Source organism: Zalophus californianus, chromosome 2 (assembly GCF_009762305.2).
Source record: "Zalophus californianus isolate mZalCal1 chromosome 2, mZalCal1.pri.v2, whole genome shotgun sequence".
Classification (NCBI taxonomy): Eukaryota; Metazoa; Chordata; class Mammalia; order Carnivora; family Otariidae; genus Zalophus; species Zalophus californianus.
The window spans coordinates 52,334,458-52,355,058 of NC_045596.1; the positions used below are offsets into that span (position 1 = coordinate 52,334,458).

A 20,601-nucleotide genomic window follows, 5' to 3' on the forward strand; every position below is an offset into this window, starting at 1 on the left:
TCAATAGTAGAAGTCGCCACATGAAATGTGAAGAAGTAACAGGCTATGGGTTTAATCAGGCCTGCAAATATGTTACATTTTCTGGCACAAGCCATTTAGTAATACAGGGAGTTACCAACAATTAAAATTTGGACACTTGCACATAAAAAGAATCTTTTCCTGCAACCCAGAAGATCTGACAGCATTAGTGATATTGTCTATTACTACCTGACCATTCCTCTTGTACCAGGAGTGGCTGACTCTCAGACGGGTTATGAGCCTATCGGACCCCTTCATCAAGACAGATGATTTGCATGGACCTTTTAGACATTTTTTCCTCGCTCTGCCTGATACTATATACTCTGAGAAAGTTAGGTACTTGTAAAAAAGCTTCTTTTTTTCCCCCTTTCCTTTTCTTTCCTTCTGTCCTTCTTTTCTTTGTTTTTCCTCCCTTCCTTTATTCCCTCTTTCTTTCATTTTTTTGGAGGCAAATTAACAAACAAATAAAACTGTAGGGACATACGATTTAGATTTGTTTAAGTTTCTGAAAAGGACAATTTATAAACCAAAGTTTATTTTTTTGAAGTATATTCTCACTCCAGATATTTCTATCGATTTAAAAGTTCTGCTTTAAAGTGGCTCAATTTCAACTTCAACATCATAGTCAACGTAAAAACAACACTTCGAATAAGTAAATGTATTTCAAACCTACCTTTAAAAATGTATCTAAAGATCCATTTTCCATGTACTCTGTCACTATCATCACTGGTTTGCCTGAAAAGAAACAGTGGTATGAACTGCGCCTTTTGATTTTCCATACTTATCTAGAAAAGTTTACTAGAAGGTTTTATTTTTGTCCAAACTGCATATATTCTTTTAAAAAGTGTTCTTTTCTAGTAGCAGGTAAATTCATGATATGATGGTAACTTACTGTAATGGGTGACGCCAGTGAGAAGAAAGTATCAGAAGAATAATAACATTGACATTTAAGATATAATAATACATAATTTTCAATATTAAAATCAATTTATGTCAATGAGTTTAAGGATGCATTTTATTTTTTTATTTTTTTAAAGATTTTATTCATTTATTTGAGAGAGAGAATGAGATAGAGAGAGAGAGCATGAGGGGGGTAGGGTCAGAGGGAGAAGCCTACTCCCCGCTGAGCAGGGAGCCGGATGCGGGACTCGATCCCGGGACTCCAGGATCATGACCTGAGCCGAAGGCAGTCGCTTAACCAACTGAGCCACCCTGGCGCCCCAGGATGCATTTTATTTTAATAGCGGTAATGGTATAATGTACCAAATAATATCCAGCAAAGCACTGTGAATGCATTATCTTTCCCACAATTCTGAACAAAAACTCCTGTCCCTCTGGACTGCACTACTTATGAATATATGTTGTATTTTCCTAACTTTCTTTCTATATTCCTGTAACTCCTTTCCTCATGATTACCTCCCTTTTCCTTCTCTGTCACACACATCCAAATGTTTTCATTCTTTATACCTCTGTTCTAATTCCTCTTGCTGTCTGAAAACTTCTCTTGCAATCATTGTTTCCTCCCCCTTTCATGGCTGATGCAGAAATGCAAGTTAGAGCTTATTAGCTGGACAGACTCCAGAGTCACACTGCCTGGCTTTGAATCCCATGTTACATAAAATTTGTATTAATTTAAAGTATTTTGAGGTAAGTAAAAAGAGACCTTATGTCAGAAAAATCTATCTCATAGGTCTGTTTATAAACTTCATGTATTAGGAGGGGAAACAATGCTCATGCAATCAGGAATGCATTATAATTAACGTAATGGCATTCTCCAGAAGGACATCTGTATTTTTCTTAAGAAGTGATTAATTCAAGTCATAGAATTAGAACCTGCATATGTATTCATACAACGCTATCTAGAAGTGCAAATAAAGCTATAGAAAGTTAGACAATTACATGCAAAAAAGTAATAACTAGGAAGAAAAAAAGATTTTTATCTAAAGATCAAGATCACTTGAAACTTACTATTTCAAATAAAAAGATAAGACTGTCTAATTTCTTAGATAATTACCTTTTTAAAAAATACTTCAGAAGGAATATTCTTTTAATAGAATGTGATGAGTATATTACAAAGCCAGACACATTTCTTTCCTCCTCTTTAATGTTTATAAAAGTAATTTTAAAAGTTTGTCTGAAGTGTTTGTAAAAGTAATTTTTAAAAGTTTGTCTGAAATAATTCATTAGGCATGTTTGTAGATGCCTACATTAGGTGAAACACCACAGGTGCAGAGAATGAGCAGTAGAGATAGGGATGTCATTTGATCTGAACCTTGAAGGCTTCAGGGGTATTACTTATGTAATAAAAGATGACAGATATCCCAGGAAAAAGGGGCAGCATGTGCCAAGGTATCTGGTCATGAAAGAACCCGTCAAGTTCAACTATGGCTAGAGCCCTGGATTTTCACTTTGTCAATCCAGAAGTGATAGGAGATGAGTTCGGAAATACTTTTTTTAAAAAACTGGCCCACAATAGTCAAAAAAAAAAAAGAAAGAAAGAAAATACAATTCATAATGTATTTGTAAATGCCAGTCACAGCACAACAGAAGAAAAGATTATAAATGTTTCTTTTTCTTTAGTATAATTGTAATCTAAGCTCATGAAAGGAAAAATGCTTGTAGTTTAACTTTATTTTAATTATATTGCCACACCTATTTTAATTCAGACAAATTTTAAAATAGACAAAATTCTGTTTGGACCCTTTTGGTCCCATTCTCACATCAAAGAGCCCACTTCAGACTTTCATTAACATTGAAGCCCCTTTTCTTTTCGAAGTCCACAGCTAATATCCCATCCCAAGGGTGAAAGCCCAAATACTTGACACCTGCTTTGGCACAGGTGTCTGTGTATCAGAAGTTACACCAGACATAATGCTGGAGTATCCTGGAATGTCCTGTTCTACTAGATATCACCCCTTCATTTGCCTGATTTCAGGAATTCATAAATAACCAGGGATGAAGCTGAGTAAAGGGGACACATGGGTAATCCCGGCACCAGCTTTTTATCAAATACTAATGAAGTGTGAAAATAAATTTTCAGCTAATAGAGCCAAAGGGTATCTACCTGCTAAACATCAGCCCTGATCCAACTAGAAGAAGACCTACATTTTCTGGAATCAGCCTGGGTAGCTCTTTTATTCTGACTTTGACTCCCACTTACAGAAATCCACTGGGAGAACTATCATAGTATAACTGGAATTGGAAGAAGTGATTTCCAGCAGATATCCAGAGAATATAGTCTTAGCTTTCCCTCATTGGAATCCCTCAGCTCATACTATACGGGTAGATGTCTTGTCCATCAAACTGAAACCTGATCCTTGTCTATCATTATCGACTATACCCCAAGTCCTTTATGAATGCAGCACCTTCCCTATAGCTCTACTTACAAAACTTTCAGTTTTCTCCTACTCACCTTTTCTAGAATTTCTTCACTTTTTTCTACCCTTTAATTTGTTGGGCTCTTTTTCTTTTTTACCATTATGGGTCCATGGTAAATATTTAGTACTGCTCACCCAAGGTCTATTGAGTGGAAATTGGATAGAATCCCCATGTAAAAACATCTTTTTCTTTGGTGAGTTTGTTCCTTAAACTCAACCCAAAATTACTAAGCTTAGAAGAAAAAAATTATACTCTAAATTAAAGAATGAACTGATCAGAAGACTCATTGACATTGAATAATATACATTTGGATAGAAAAAAATAAATGACTACTTTTTAGGGAAATGGGCACCTGGCATTTGTTCTATAAGATTTCTTAGATTTCATCACCTAGTTTTTAAAAGTCAGATTAATTATTTATGACAGTGTAGGTTGTAATGTCAATAACAAAAAATATTATTTGCAAAGTATGATAGGGGAACTAAAATACTTCTCACATTTTAGAAAATGGGAGAAAAGCAATTAAAATGAATGTTTGCAAACAAGCATGATCTTTTGTTGACAAGAATAAGACATTTCAGAACCCATTTGATTATTTTTCATGCTTGAGTCATTTTAATGCTAATTATATTTAGTTTGGCTTATGTTTTGTCTCAGGTCCTGCTAGCCTGCAAGAATGACATAGCAATAATTAATGTGGCTTACTCTAACCCTTGTAAATTCAATAAAACTGTATAAATCATTTTCCATTATCCAGCTCAAAGTACAAAGAATAGATTTGCCAATAATTTGGAAAGCATATTATCAAAAATCTATATAAAAAGAGCTCATAAAGCAGGTAGAAACATGATTCTAATCACAGAGTAGAGTTTTTGTATTACTTTATATTATTTACCAAAGACCTAGCCCAGGCTGAGTCTAAGTAGTAATAGAAACACATTATTTGTGAAATTCACCAGCCTTATATTTTAATCATTCAGTTTTGGTAATCATAAAAGAGCTACAATTTGTTGATTTATTGGATTTTCACTCTTTATAAGGCACAATGTTATTTTTTAATTTTATTAAGTTCCATAATAGTAGAATTACAAAAGACATTTTTCAGAGAAAGAAAAATGAGGCTTAAAAAGATTCAATATATGACTTAGGTTGATGAGTGCAAATATATAAGAAACAAAGTTGGGAATCAAATTTGTGTCCATCTGACTATAAAGCTGTTTTCCTTTCCTCCACACTATGATACCTATAATTTCAAAATACTTATTTTAAAGTTTAAATTTTATACCAAAATATCACAATTATTTACTCTTTTGTGTTAATACAAGCTTGGTAATCATGGCTATGGCATGACAAACTATCCAACCATTAATGTCAGATCTGGTAGGAATTTAGCTTCTCTCAGTAAATAATATAACCTTACATATGACAATTACTTATATATGTTCTGAGTGTTTTGAAGTATTCTATAGTGAAATAGTCTTGGATTCTATTAATATGAGATATATAAAGTAATAAAATCCATAGAAACAGAAAGTAGAAATGTTATTGTTAGCAGCTGGGGAAGGAAGAGAGGAAGAGTTGCTCTTTAGTGGGCATAAAGATTCAGTTATGCAAGACAAAATAGTTGTGGAGATCAGTTCTACAACATTGTGGTTATAATTAATATTATACTGCACACTTGAAAATGTAAAAGGACAGATATAGTACACGTGAGGTTATTTTACTACAATAAAAATACTGAGTTTGTTTCCTTACTCTGTGATTTTTTGGTGCTAATGTCCATCACAAATCCAAGAGAGAGAATATGCCACCCCTGGTAAAGCAATCTTTTTCCATAAGATATCTCAAAGTTAGGTGAAACTAACTTTGGGGAATGTTGATCTAACCCTTGCTTTTCAGAGCATTGTCCCAACAGTTGGCAGAGCTATCATCCGCTGGGAGCATATTAGAAGTGCATAATCTTAGTGCTCAATCTGATCTATTGAAACAAATTCTGCATTTTAGCAATATCCTTAGAGGCACATACAATTTTGAGAAACAGTAAATTAGGCCACATCACAAAAGTTGCAGCTAAATCTGGGCTTTATTATTTTATTTGCATTGATACTACATGCTTTTCTGAAACCATTAGCTCATCAATAAACACTTGATACCACTTAAGGCTCCACTCAGGGAGCATTTTATTTAGAAGCATCATAATTCACTGGAGAATAATTGTCGCTGGGTTTCTCTTAGAAATATTTTACAAGACTTGTGAATAATTAAAAGTAAGCCTGTACTTATACTTACATATCTACAGTTTTATTTCATGCTGTCATTCTATCTGGGTTATATTCCATTTAGCATACTAACACTTGCAGCTGTTTGAAATTACTTTTATTTTGACCCTAAGGGAAAGTTGAGATAACTCATATATCATGGTTCAATTATTAATGGTTAATGGTCAACCAGAAAATGGAATCTTGTGCTTAGAACAGGGATAGATAATGCTTACTAAGGGACTAAGGAGGGAAGGATAAGGTATGGGACAATTAGAAGGGTACTCATATTTTAATTCCATTATGGTCCTTAGTTGTCGGTTAACACCTTAGGGGAAAATCATTTATAACATTTTATAATTTTAATTTGGGGAAAGATGATAAAGTAAAAACTCTATATACCTTACCTGAAATAGGAGCATGGAAACACCAAATGTCTCTATAAATAGACTCAAAACATTCTATAATATCCCCTTTTATTTCAGATTGTTTACACTGATAAACTTTTTCGTTAGATGCTCATTTCTCAAATTAGAGATGAGTTTGAATTGTTCTGACATTAGTGAAGGTAGATGATTACTTATGGAGTCAGAAATTATGGACTTTTCAAAGGAGGTGGGGAATCCAAGAATTAAGAAATCTGACAGCTTTCTTTTATTAATAACGAACTTAACCTAAAAAATACAAAGTTTAATTTACTAATTATCAATCTATGAACCAGGAAATTTTGTTTCTATAGTTCTATTTTTTTTTGGCTGAGCAAGATTTAGCTTTTATCAGGAAGAACACTTGTAAATAGTTAATAATTATTTTATATACATATTTCTTAAACCTTGTTCTATGCCCTAACAAAAAAAATCAGGTACTGAATTAATGAGCTGGCTTTTATTTCTACTTCATCTTATATTTATTTCCATTGTGGTTTATCACTGGTTCATAGAATTTGTTTCCTTATGTGAAATGCACAATGTAAAATTCAAGTATACTCATACTTCAGAACATTTTCATTACGTCTCAGGACTAAAGGTAAATCAGTCACTACATGCGTATAGGCCTCTCAAATGTAAGTTGTCCAAACTGAACTACTGATTACCAACCACAGGCTTGATCCTCCTAGACTTTTCCGCATAAATGGCAATTCCTTTCTTTGAAGAATTGATGACAAATAATTAATAATTATTGTTGACTCCTCTCTTTTTCTCACACTTCGTATCTAAATCGCAGGAAGCCTTTCTGTGATTGTCTTCAAAATATTTAAAGAATTCAACTACTACTCTCCATCTCATTAGATCAGCACCCTGATCTAATCCATAATGAGGTATGAATAATGTCAGTAACCTCCCCAGGGTTTCCCTGCTTAAACATTGGCTCTTACTATCTATACTTAACAGGGCAGCCAGACTGATCTTGTTAACACAGATATCAGATTCCATCACACCTTGGTTCTAAAGGCTGTAAAGCTCAGATTAAGAGATGGTCTTTACAGGGACCAAAAAATGTGCATCCTCTATCCTCTTACTATGTCTCCAAGTTAAGTTCTTTCCAGACTCCTCACTGAAACAACAATGGCCTTGATATTTCTTGAACATCACATGGAAGTTCCATTTGAGACTTGCTGGTCCTTATTCCTATAACATTCTGCCCCCAGATATCTGTAAGGCCCACACCTTCACTTTATTCAAGCCTTATTAAAGAGGTTTTTCACTAAATAAAATAGAAATCACCAACCCTCAACAAAAGTAATCCTTAATTTCCTCACCTACCTTTATTTTCTCATTTAATATATTATAAATATATTTATTCACTTGGTTTCTGTCTCCCCACCCAAAGTAAACTTCATAAAGGCAGGAATGCAGTCTGTTTAAAGATTTTATTTATTTATTTGTCAGAGAGGGAGAGAGAGAGACAGAAAGAGCACAAGCAGGGGAGCAGCAGGCAGAGGGAGAAGCAGGCTCCCCGCTGAGCAGGGAGCCCAATGTGGGACTCCATCTCAGGACCCTGGGATCATGACCTGAGTCGAAGGCAGACGCTTAACCGACTGAGCCACCCAGGCGTCCCAGGAACTCAGTCTGTTTAATCTCTGCTGTACCCTGATTAATAGTGATAGGCATGCATTAGGTAATCAGTTAATATCTTTGAATGAATAAATGTTTGCCAAGTGTATGCTGAATGATGAAATATGAGATTGGTAATGTATACTCTTTAAGAGCTTGGGTTTGGAAGTTATGTAAAAGTTTTAAAGTGTGGTATTATCCTATGCTAGTTTTATGATACTGGATAAGGTATTTAACCTCTTTAAAGTTAATTTTTCCCATCTGTAAAATAAGAACAAATACTAGTGTCTAAACAATACCATAATTGTGCAGATTAAAGGAGATAATAAAGAGAATTAAGTTTAGTAAATTCTTAAAGTAATGTTAATGATTAGTAGCAGTAATAACTGTTACATGCAAGATCTTGTGAAAAGATTCTCAAGCAATTTCTTTCATATGAATTTTTTTTTTCCTAAACACCCATGGTTTCATAGAATAAGGTTTTAAAAATAAAATATAAACTATATATCACTCTAACTAGTTTTAAATGTTTACATAAGCGCATTTAGTTATTCACCCATTTAATATCATTTATGTCTTTTTTTTTAATTACCTAATGTCTGGCCCTGTGATAGACTCTATGGGGGGCTATAAACATATATCAGTTTCAAGAAGCTCATTTTGTAGTCAGGAAGATAAAATATGCAGAGGGATAACTATGATATCATGCATAGCAAGACAAAGTACAGAGAAATGCAACTAGAATGTATAGGATTGTCTCTGGCTGAGAATTTACTCATTCAACAGATATATGAATTGCTACACATGCTGAGCCCTGATCTAGGAACACACAGGTGAGCAAGACAACAAAAACCTCTGCTCTTTGAGGCTTAAATACAAATGTAGAACTAGGAAGCTTTCTTTTACTGAGCTATTCAACATTATTTAGTGGTTCCTGTATGCAAGGCGGGCACTGAGAATAGAAAGAAAAATGAAGATAAATGACACTGATCTCATGGAGAAAGCCACATCTGAATTAATCTTGAAGGTCGAGTAGAGCCGAGGAAAGTGGAGAGGACATTCTAGGGCTGAGTGAAGTATTTCAAAGGGGTAGAACAAGAACTCGATAAGAGTTTTTCTGGAAAGGAAATAGTGAAATATGAGGTTATAGCCAAAATTATATGGGGTTAAGCATCAAAGTGCACATATTTTGCTTCATTTGTTTGCTTGTTTAGTGATGAAGCATCAGAGGAAAGCAGTGATTTAGTAAAATCTACCTTGGGACAATATGTATGGAATGGGCTAATGTGAGAAAAGACAAAAGTGGGAGGGCTAGTTTGAAGATTGTCAGAAATATCCCTGGATAATATATAATAAGAGGCTGTAAAATGGAAGTGACTTTATAAGATAGAATGAAATACTATATTTGAAAGGTAATTGCAAATTTATTTAATAAATCAGAATTGTCTGACAATTTAAACAGTCAATTGTCATTGAATGTGCTATCTCCTCAGACATAGAAATAAAAAGAAATAGGGACAGATTCCTCTAATGTTCTTCTAATATTTTGCTTAAATTTATTAATTTTACAAAAGAACTAAATTTATTTGTACATGATCCTAGATTAAGAAATATAACGATGAATCATTTTAAGACTCAATAGAAGTATTCCTTTAGTTAGTTTTGATAATAATTTCCACAAGTGGGGAAAGATAAATCTTAACTAAAGATACTGCAATGGGAAAATTATTTTTCCTATTTCTACTTTAGTTTTGAATCTCTTCAAATAGTAAAAGTTGGCACTGTATATATTACATTAAAGCATCTTGCGTTGCGAATGAGTCAAGCCAGGACCTATGGTTTTTTTACACCATTTGTCATTTTAAGACAAACTCTCTAGAATATATAACTATTTCTGATATTCCCTGTTTTAACAACACATCACAGAAGGAATTTGAATTCGGGCCCATGTTTCTGGCACGTAGGGCAGTGATACGAGAAAGAGAAGGTTCACTATGGCACCACCCATAGGAGTGCGACTTCAGACTCCCTACCTCAGCTTCAATCAGAAAAATCAAGAGATTTAGTTGCACTTATGTCTCATTATCTGTGTGCTGCAGGTTGAGAATAATTGTTGAATAAATTAGCATCAGATCAGAGAGCATGAAATTAAGGACACAAATAAAGTGAGATGCAACATGGTAAATTAAAAACAAGCTGAAGACTTCCTAGGCTGAACATCAAGAGGTACATTTATTAAGGAGAAATGCAGTTTGAGTTCACATAGAACAAAAAATAGGACAGAAATATTTTAAATATTTTCATTTTGTTTTATGTATATGTGTAGTTTCATGGCAGCAACATCAAATAGAATATTTGATTAGGAGATTGGAAATTTCAAATCTGTATTCCCAACTGCAGTACTGTTTTTTAGACTAAAATTTACAAAATTTAGATATGATCATTTGTTGATAAAGGTTTTAAGTGCATATAAAATATATGACAAATTTAGTTGACTTAATATGAGAAATTCAGTTTTCTTAGTTTGTCTCAGTCAGGACCCATTCACATTAAACAAGTTCTATAATAAATCAGGAGTTTATAAATTCAGTGAATATGAATTGTAATAATTTTGGGGTGTTGTCCACTAGTATCTGATGCATTCACTTAGATTAAAATAAATATTTATTTACTACTTTAATTACTTGCAGTTTTATTCACACACACATACACACAAATATATCTTAATTTAATCTGCACAACCATCTTACAAGTCAGGTATGATTTCTTCCTTTTTTGGTGATATTGAGGCTCAAAATGTTCAACTGACCATGGATTGGTTTAACTTTAGGTATAACAGGCTTACATAAATATTTAGGACACTGCCTTTGTCTTCACGGAGCAGACTTTTTTTTTTAGCTAGGGAGTTAAAAATATATGCAAAAGTGACAAAATTAAATGAAAGATTTGAATAAGAGTTTTGGCCAAATGAAAGATCATTACAGACAACTGCAAAAATCTGTACTTTGACACAGGATTCAAAAGAAGAAGGGATTACTTTAGGGTGAAGTGATGAGGGATTGTTTCATGAATGTGATGTGATTTGAACAGGGTTTTGAAGGAACTGAAAAGGTAGTGAATAGGAGGGTGTAAGTTTCAGAGGAAGAGGAAGTGTAGGTAGGTCAAAATATCAAGCATGTTAAAATGGACTAAAAGATAATGCATGTGAAGGAGCTCAGAGCACAGGAAGAGATAAAACGGGAAAGTAATAACTATATATTGTTTTAGTACCCATTCTTTGCCCTGTCCATTCTAAACTTTACCTATATTAATTCATGTCCCCTTCCCAACATCACTATCTATTCTTAATCCATGTGACTGGAGAAGAAACCACATTTCTGAATGTTTAACTAACTTGTTCAAAGTCACACAGTTTATGGCAGAACCAAAATTACAATACTGTCTTCCATAATAATAATAGTGGTCTGGCGCTGTTCTAAACATTACATCTGAATTCATTACAGAAGGTAAAATGGCTGCCTACAGAGCCTCACATTTACCCTGGGTAATAAGAAGTCATGGTCAGAGTTTATTTGAGGAAGTTAAATTTTTTGGAGGATGCCATATTAAGGATGAGATGAAGAAATTAAATGTATCAAATATTTGCCTACTATTATTACCATGACTTTAATTAAGAACTATGTTTTATATTATATAGTATTCATTACTGCATAGGAAATAACAGTAATCAATTATTGTTATAATTCTTGTAGTATCTAGCACCACAAGTTATCACTGATGTCCTTTTAAGACTTTCCCTTCAGACAAAATGTAGTCACACTCAAATTCTGATTTCATTTTATTATACCAGTGACCATCTTTTTCACATCATATTCTTATTTCAAACATTCCTGCTCTTTCATCATTGGGTATAATTTTTATAAAATATTTTAATTTCTTACATTATTAAAAAACATATTCTTCCTTGTTCTCTACCTTTCTTTCTATTGTCCCTGCCTCTCACCTTTCTTTAGGAACTTATTTGTTCTGATAAGAATTAAGGATGTCCTCCTTGCTCCAGCAATACCCTCTTTGGGTCACTGTCAAGGGGGTAATAAATTATGGGCATATATGCAACTGGAGGAAGAAACACATCTAAGTTTTGAAAAAAAAAAAACAGGTCTGCAGGTTATTTTATTCCTATGCTACATTCCTCTATGAGAATTCTTACTGGAAATGTGTATCTCTTTGGAAGGTGGGGAAAAAACAATCTAGCAATATAAGCTGATTCAAAAGTTCAGCCAATCATCAACATGATACTTTCGCTGTGATCTGTTTTAGTGCTTTTAAGGGGCAGCTACCTTCTCATCTGTGACTTGTGAATAAATCATGATTTGGGAATTAACTTGTTATATACCAGGCAAATATTTTGACTTGCTTCTTTTGTCTATACTGTGAAAAAGTTGTGTTTTTATTGTTACTATTTTGTCTTCCATATTTAAAAGCTAAATAAGTGGGTATTCAATCTGCTTATGTCAATAAGTGGCATAGGTGGATATCTAATCATTTGAAATGAGTTAATAGATTGATGGCATTTATTGAATACATATTGCTGGTATGCATATTTGGCATATATAATTTAAATTTGGTTAATAGCAACTAGAAGGTGAACGGATGATTGAAAGCAAGTCTAAAGAATGTTCCTTGCTAAAATTTTTAGGTGATTTAGAAAATGGTGAGTAGATTATGAAGAACAAAGGAAGGAATGAGAATACACAGAAATGTCAAAGGAAAAAAATGAATTTAAATAAAGACCTCAGTCAGGTGGCCCAAAAATACTTTATTGGATGATTGAAAAATTATGTGAACTCTTTATATCGGGAAGCTCATCACATAAGTCACATTTATGACATAAATACAAATTTAAAAGAAATGTGAAAATCCAGATATTTTTGAGTAAAAATTAAATTTTCTTTAAGAAAAAAATTAATCTCAAGCAATTTTTCCAGTCTTCTGTGGCTGCTGCTTTCCCTAAAATTATTAAAATATCTCAATGAAAAAAATGAATAAAAGAAATACATCTGTCTATAAAGACCAGTTTAAAAGGTGGCAGGACACATATGATTATAGTGATCCTATTAAATGTTAAACTTCAATACCTCAGTCAAAATGTTGAAGTTAATATTTTATTAGGATAAAAAGTGAAAGAGCCAGAAGAAAAAAAAAATGTTGATACCTTTACTGCTTCTTTTATCTGGATACATTTTGTCTGGCCGTGAATTCATTGTAAATGAGTAAATACATATGTTTTGAAAAACTAAATAGAAATTGAGGTTCTATTAAAGATTACCTTGGACAAGAATCTACTAAAAATACAAGGCAATTATTAATATTAAAGAAAATTTTAATAACATTCCTGTGGCTACTTTTCTTTTTATCCTGAAATTAATAATAACCTATTAGAAGACACCCAGATTTTCATGATACATATACACATATAATTTCTACTGTACTTACTTTTGGTCACAACACCTTCTAAGTGAATGATGTTAGGATGATCAAACTGCCCCATGATACTTGCTTCACCCAGGAAATCTCGGCGTTGCTTTTCTGTGTAGCCTACTTTCAGGGTTTTGATTGCCACAGGTAATTCTCTTTTTCCTGGAAGTTTCAAACGTCCACTACAAACTTCACCAAATTCACCTTGTCATAAAGATGGAAAAACACGCAAACTCATTTCAATCTTTACTCTAATAATATGCTAAAGTCCTCCTAGAATACTAAGGTTTAGACAAAACATTATTAAAAGGGGAGTCCAAACTTCATTATCAGTAGTAAGAGAATAAGTGGTGTTTTGGGAAAAAGCATCTATACGTGATCATAAAACACTCTGGGGGCTTTTAGCTTCATCCATCTGACCTACAAAAACCTTAATGAAAACATTACAAAGAAATTAAATGCAACTGATTGAAACTCTACAGGGGTGGTTCAATATCCACAAATCAATCAACATGATACACCACATTAATAAAAGAAAGGATAAGAACTATTTGATCCAGTCGATAGATGCAGAAAAAGCATTGGACAAAATATAGCATCCTTTCCTGATACAAACCCTCAACAAAATAGGGATAGATGGAACATACCTCAACATCATAAGGCCATATATGAAAGACCCACAGCTAATGTCATCCTCAATGGGGAAAAACTGAAAGCCTTTCTCCTACGGTCAAGAATAAGACAAGGATGTCCACTCTCACCATTACTATTTAACACTGTACTGGAAGTCTTAGCCTTAATAATCAGACAACAAAAAAGAAAGGCAAGGAAGATGTCAAACTTTCATTATTTGCAGATGACATGATACTCTATAAACAACCCGCAAGACTCCACCAAAAAATTCCTAGAACTCATACATGAATTCAGCAAAGTTGCAGGATATAAAATCAATGTGCAGAAATCCATTGCATATCTATACACCAATAACAAAGCAGTAGAAAAAGAAATCAAAGAATCAATCCCACTTGCAATTGCACCAAAAACAATAAGATACCTAGGAATAAATCTAACCAAAGAAGTAAAAGATCTGTATTCTAATAACTGCAGAACACTTATGAAAGAAAGTTAAGAGGACACAAAGAAATTGAAAAGCATTCCATGCTCATGGATCGGAAGAACAAATGTTAAAATGTCTACACTACCCAAAGCAATCTGCAGATTTATTGCAATCCTTATCACAATACCAAAAATGTTTTTCACAGAACTAAAACACATAATCCTAAAATGTGTATGGAACCACAGAAGACCTAGAATAGCCAAAGCAATTCTGAAAAAGAAAAACAATAGGAGGCATCACAATTCCGGACTTCAAGCTTTATTACAAAGCTGTAGTGATCAAGATAGTATGGTACTGGCACAAAAACAGACACATAGATCAATGGAACAGAATAGAAAACCCAGAAATGGACTCACAATTCTATGGTCAACTAATCTTTGACAAAGCAGGGAAGAATATCCAATGGAAAAAAAAAAAATAGTCTCTTCAACAAATAGTGTTGGGAAAACTTGACAGTCACATGAAGAAGAATGAAACTGGACCACTTTCTGATACTATACACAAAAATAAATTCAAAATGGATGAAAGATCTTCATGTGAGACAGGAAACCATCAAAGTCCTAGGGGAAAACACAGGCAGAAGCCTCTTTGACTTTGGCAGGAAGAACTTCTTACTAGACACGTCACCACAGGCAAAGGAAACAAAAGCAAAAATGAACTTTTGGGACTTCATCAAGTTAAAAAGCCTCTGCACAGCAAAAGAAACAATCAACAAAACTAAAAGGCAGCCTATGGAATGGGAGAAGATATTTGCAAATGACATATCTGATAAAGGATGGGTTAGTACCCAAAATTTACAAAGAACTTATCAAACTCAACACCCAACAAACAACCCAGTTAAGAAATGGGCAGAAGACGTGAATAGACACTTTTCCAAAGAAGACATCCAGAATGGCTAACAAATACGTGAGAAGATGCTCAACATTATTCATAATCAGGGAAATACGAATCAAAACCACAATGAGATACCACCTCACACCTCTCAGGATGGCTAAAATTAACAACAGAAGAAATAACAGGTGTTGGTGAGGATGAGAGAAAAGAGAACTGTCTTGCACTGTTGGTGGGAAAGCAAACTGGTGCAGCCATTCTAGAGAACAGTGGAGGTTCCTCAAAATGTTAAAAATAGAACTACCCTACAATCCAGCAGTTGTACTACTAGGTATTTACCCAGAGGATAAAGAAAAATACAGATTCAAACAGATTCAAAAGGATACATGCACCTTGACGTTTATAGCGGCATTATCAACAGTAGCCAAACTATGGAGAGAGCCCAAATGTCCACTGACTGATGAATGGATAAAGAAGATGTAGGGGATATACACACAAATATATAATAGAATATTACTTAACTATCAAAAAAATGGAATCTTGCCATTTGCAATGACATGGATGGAGCTAGAATGTATTACACTATGTGGAATAAGTCAGTCAGAGAAAGAGAAATACCATATGATCTCACTTTATGTGGAATTTAAGAAAGAAAACAGATGAACATACGGGAAAGGGGACAAGGGAAAAAAAGGAGAGAGGGAAACAAGCCGTAAGAGATTCTCTTTTTTAAAATATTTTATTTCTTTATTTGAGAGAGAGACAGAGAGAGTGAGAGAGAGAGAGAGAACATGAGCAGGGTGAGGGGCAGAGGGAGAAGCAGACTCCCTGCTGAGCAGGGTGCCTAAAGCAGAGCTCTATCCTGGGACTCCAACATCATGACCTGAGCCGAAGGCAGACACTTAACTGACTGAGCCACCCAGGTGTCCACCATAAGAGGCTCTTAACGATAGAGAGCAAACTGAAGGTTGATGGAGGGCCGTGGGTGGGGGATGAGTTAGATGGGAGATGAGCACTAAGGAGGCCACTTGTTAGGATGAGCACTGGGCATTGTATGTAAGTGATGGATCACTGAATTCTAATCCAGAAACAAATATTGCACCGTATATTAACTATCTCAATTTTAAATAAAAAAATAAAAATAAATAAAAGTCTGAGTTAAACACACTGTTGTACCTGCTCCAATAACTCTTTCAATGGTGATGCATGAAGCTTCTATCTCCTTGGCAAATTCATGGACAGCTTGATTGGGATCCTCATAGGTGTGTGGATCAATATAAGTTCTTACTCCTGGCAGTTTAACTGGAAAAATAAATGTTCATTAAAATATAACTGCTTGTGATGGATGATTGAAATCATAAACATTATTAACATGCAACTATGACTTAAATTCCGAATTACTAGAAATGGCCAAGTTGCAAGGACAGCCCCTCTTCTGAGTTATAGGAGTCATTTATATAGCTATGTCATTTTTATAATTTTAGAAATCTAGATTGTTGTCATGTACAAGAAATGCATATATGACAACATATTTGAATAGATATATCTTTCAACAATAATGTTCATAGAGTCAGTCTCTGAGGCAAACTGAGATAAGCTTGTTTAGTAAACTGGCCAATGAAATGCTAGTGAGTTATTTGTTGTTTTGTTATTCTGTTTCACTTAAAATGCCATCACAGATGAATTTTGGTTTTACAAAAAATTATTTAAAATAATTTTTCTGGTGCTTTGGTCCAGTATGACTGACACAGAAGTCAAAAGAAAAAGATAAGTTCTACCTCTCACTCTACCCCTGTTACTACATGGCTTTATCCAAGACTCTAAGGTTCTATGAGCCTCAGTTTCATCACATGTAATGACTACCAATTTCACAAGTTTGTTTGTTTTTTTAAGGATAAATACCATTAAATAAGATAGGACCTATGAAAATAGATCCAATGCTTTGCAACATGAATTATGGCTTTAATGATTTTGACTTTTACGGTAACAGCAGAGTGACAAAAAAGAAATTATTATTATTATATTTTTAAAGATTTTATTTATTTGACAGACAAACACACAGTGAGAGAGGGAACACAAGCAGGGGGAGTGTGAGAAGGAGAAGCAGGCTTCCCACCGAGCAGGGAGCCTGATGTGGGGCTCGATCCCAGGGCCCTGGTATCATGACCTGAGCCGAAGGCAGACGCTTAACGACTGAGCCACCCAGGCGCCCCAAAAGAAATTATTTTTATTTACTCAGCAAATCAACTAACACTATACTATTTATGAAAAAAATGCACGTATTAAAACACCATTAATTAGAACTCATTTAGGCTAATTTTTAAAGCATGTTATCAAAACTTGATTTTCTGTATTTTTGAAAAGGATAGTCTTTTTCAAATCATTGATCGAAGGTTGTTGCTACAGGATCTGTTCATGGAAATTCCTGCTACAATGCTAGAAAAAGAAGAACAAATACTGAGAAATTTTATTTGTTTCATCTAATGTTGTTAGTTAATGATAAATTTCTACCGACTGTGCTGGAAGAAATTAGAATTGGTCTGGAAATTTGGTTTGAAATGTAACAGCTTTTTATAATGATTGAAAAAGGTTTTTTTTTTTTTTAAATAACTATAATAAAGGTGTTCTTTGAAAAATTGAATAAACCATCTAGCTGTTGTCTAGAGTCAGGCAGCAATGCCCCTTAGTCCATATGCTTTACAGGAATGTAACAGAACACTTACAACTTTTAAAACAGTATTTTGGTCAGTTATTACAAATCTCCTTGTCTGAAAATAAACAAAAATAATAATAAAATCTCCTCTATTTTGTTTTCTCTTGATTTTTTACAATTTGCTTACTGTGCCCATTATGAAAATGCATCTTTTCCTCTTCTGGATCCTGTTTTGCTTTGCTGTAACCACACCGCCTGGAACAGAGTAAGCTACAATTAGCCACATCTCCAAGCGTTGAATCACGTGAAGCCCAGAAGCATGAAATGCAACTGAAATGATTGCAGCCCTAACTGATTTTCACACTAGTAGCATGAAAAAACACCAATCCTTCTTTTGGATGAATCATATTTCCACCACCAGTATCTCTCAGTCTTGCCCAGATTTCACTGAGAAGTCAGAAGCCATCCAAATCCATTAAAAAAAAACCTTCTCTCCACCATACACCACATTCTAGAAATTTTGTTTCCTTTCTTTCTTACTTTTTTTTTTTTGCCACCTCAGAAGCCTTTTTACAGAATGTATTGCCCAAAATATCTCTCTGATTCAATAGTGTCCTCCTTTCAGTATCTTACTCTATCATATTTTTTTTTTTTCCCCCTCTGGTTTTGGGATCTTTCTCCACTCAATGCACTTAGATCACTACCAAATTTACCACAACCTGCAACCCTTCTCAGTTCAGCACCACTCCCCAAAACTTATTCTCTCCTGTTTTACTTAACTACTTACTAATTTCAAAGTCCTTGCAATCTGCTCTTGTTACTGAAAAAAATCTGTCCTTGGAGGTTCACTAATGACATAGTCACCTCATGACTTTATCTTAGTTTTTAATTATTCATGATGGACTGAAATCCCTAACTACTCCTTTTGTGATGCTTCTTGCTCCTCTCTTCATTTATGTGAACTTCTCTGGTTCTCTACTGTCAATCCATTCATTTCCATCAATTTAATTAATACCTCCATTCTGGTTTAATTCTTTTGAGAGTTATACTCTTGATCCTCATAGATTTATTTTATAGGGATATTCCACTGGCATACAAACAAAATAGATGTGAAAAACCAAGCAGTATATTTCTCTTTACTTTCAGTCTTGATCTGTTGACTTCTTTTCCTGTTAATAACCCTGGCAAGGACTTGGCCCCTTTGTGTTCAAAGCCTTTGTCTTGTGTACTTCACAACAAATTAGTTGCCAAATCCCAAGCATTGTATAACATAAAAGTCTTAAAATTCATCTCTTCTTTTTCATTAGCTCTACTGCTTCTTCAATTAAGGCTTTGTTATTTTTCATTTGGATTGCTATAAGTGCCTCTGAACTGATGTTTCTGCATTCTGTAACTGTTTTCCTAAACTCTACTACACATGGCTGTCACCAAATTACTGTAAATAAGGTACTCTTTTACTGTGTACAGACTCCTGTAAAGTCTTCAATAAGATAATAAGATAAAGATTTCTAAACATAGCCCTAATGCATATTTCCTACACTATCTCTGTTATCTTCACGGACACTGGATGATCATCAGGTCCTCAAGATATTTCTCCATGCTTCCACACATTTGTACATACTGGTTCCCACACCTAGGATAGTCTTCCTAACAATTTTCAGTTAACAAAGTCTGGTTCAATTTTTGCCTTCTTCATGTTTTTTTTTTTTTCCCAATACCCCAACTTCATGCAATCTTTCCCCATCTGAACCTAGTAGTTTTCTGTACTCCTCTCACATTGTGATTCCCATTTTAATGCAACATAATCATTTTGTATGTCTTCTGGATCTCTTACTGTTTGTCAGTTTCATAAATGGCAGCAACTAGCATTTAGCTATAAATTTCTGCAGTGACCTAGTGCCTGTCTCAGAGTTGGCACCAAAAATATTTGTCACATAGATGAATGAATAAATGAATGAGTGAATGATATTTTGATTGCGTCCACACAATGACAAGTATTTGGAGAGTTGATGAATACTAAGTTGATGAGGTACATGATAAAACATTAAAACAACTGACTCAGATGAAAATATTTAAATTATTTTTAGTGAAATTCTAAGGAAGTGAATTTACTATTCATAAGGTCTCATAACAAAATTAAGTTTATTAAAAACAAAATTTCCATTTATTTCGGCATAAAGAAAATACAGCCAAAATGACAGATTGACAAAATATTTTCATTACAAAGTTGGTTTAAAACTACTATATGATGTAAATGAAGTGTCCAATCAACACATACAAATGATGACTGTTCCTTGTTTACAATATTCTATGATATTTCTTAAATATATGTATATTTTGATATATAAATGAAACCTATTTTATTCTATATCATTTCCTAGTGTATAATTACCTATATGTTATACAAAGTAGATAACACACCCTATCTTTGTGTCATTTTTGAAAGAAAAATGCAATTAACTTTGTTTTATCATGTTAATGAACTGGCAGTTTATTAATAAAAGACAGCTAAGTGAAATTTGAGTAAATTTGAAATAATATACTGAATAGGTATGTTATTCTTGGGTGAGGAAAAATACACAATGGGGATTTGGTGGCTTTTCAAATTTTATTCATAACACTTAGCGACATTTGCCATCCAAGAGTCTTTAAGACATCTTGAATCAAATCACTGCAGTGAAATGGAGAGAAAAAAACAAATACATAAAATCATACTGAAATTATCTTTGGTCTGACATTTAAGTTATTTTAATGCACTGTTCATAATTTTTCTAGATATTATATTATCCTTTCAATCTTTAATGCATGTGTCTC

The 20,601-nt window shown here is 33.8% G+C and overlaps 1 protein-coding gene across 8 annotated transcripts in view; it reads right to left on the minus strand.

Moving 5' to 3' along the window:
* EPHA5 (EPH receptor A5) overlaps positions 1–20,601 on the minus strand; it is a 348,857-nt gene that overhangs the window by 28,062 nt on the left and 300,194 nt on the right. For all 8 annotated transcript variants that reach the window (XM_027599098.2, XM_035726173.1, XM_035726174.1 and 5 more), the window contains 4 exons: positions 17,975–18,042; positions 16,311–16,436; positions 13,205–13,390; positions 692–753 (listed from right to left, as the gene is read on the minus strand). In XM_027599098.2, the coding sequence (XP_027454899.1) occupies positions 692–753; positions 13,205–13,390; positions 16,311–16,436; positions 17,975–18,042 (442 nt within the window). The remainder of the gene's footprint in view (positions 1–691; positions 754–13,204; positions 13,391–16,310; positions 16,437–17,974; positions 18,043–20,601) is intronic.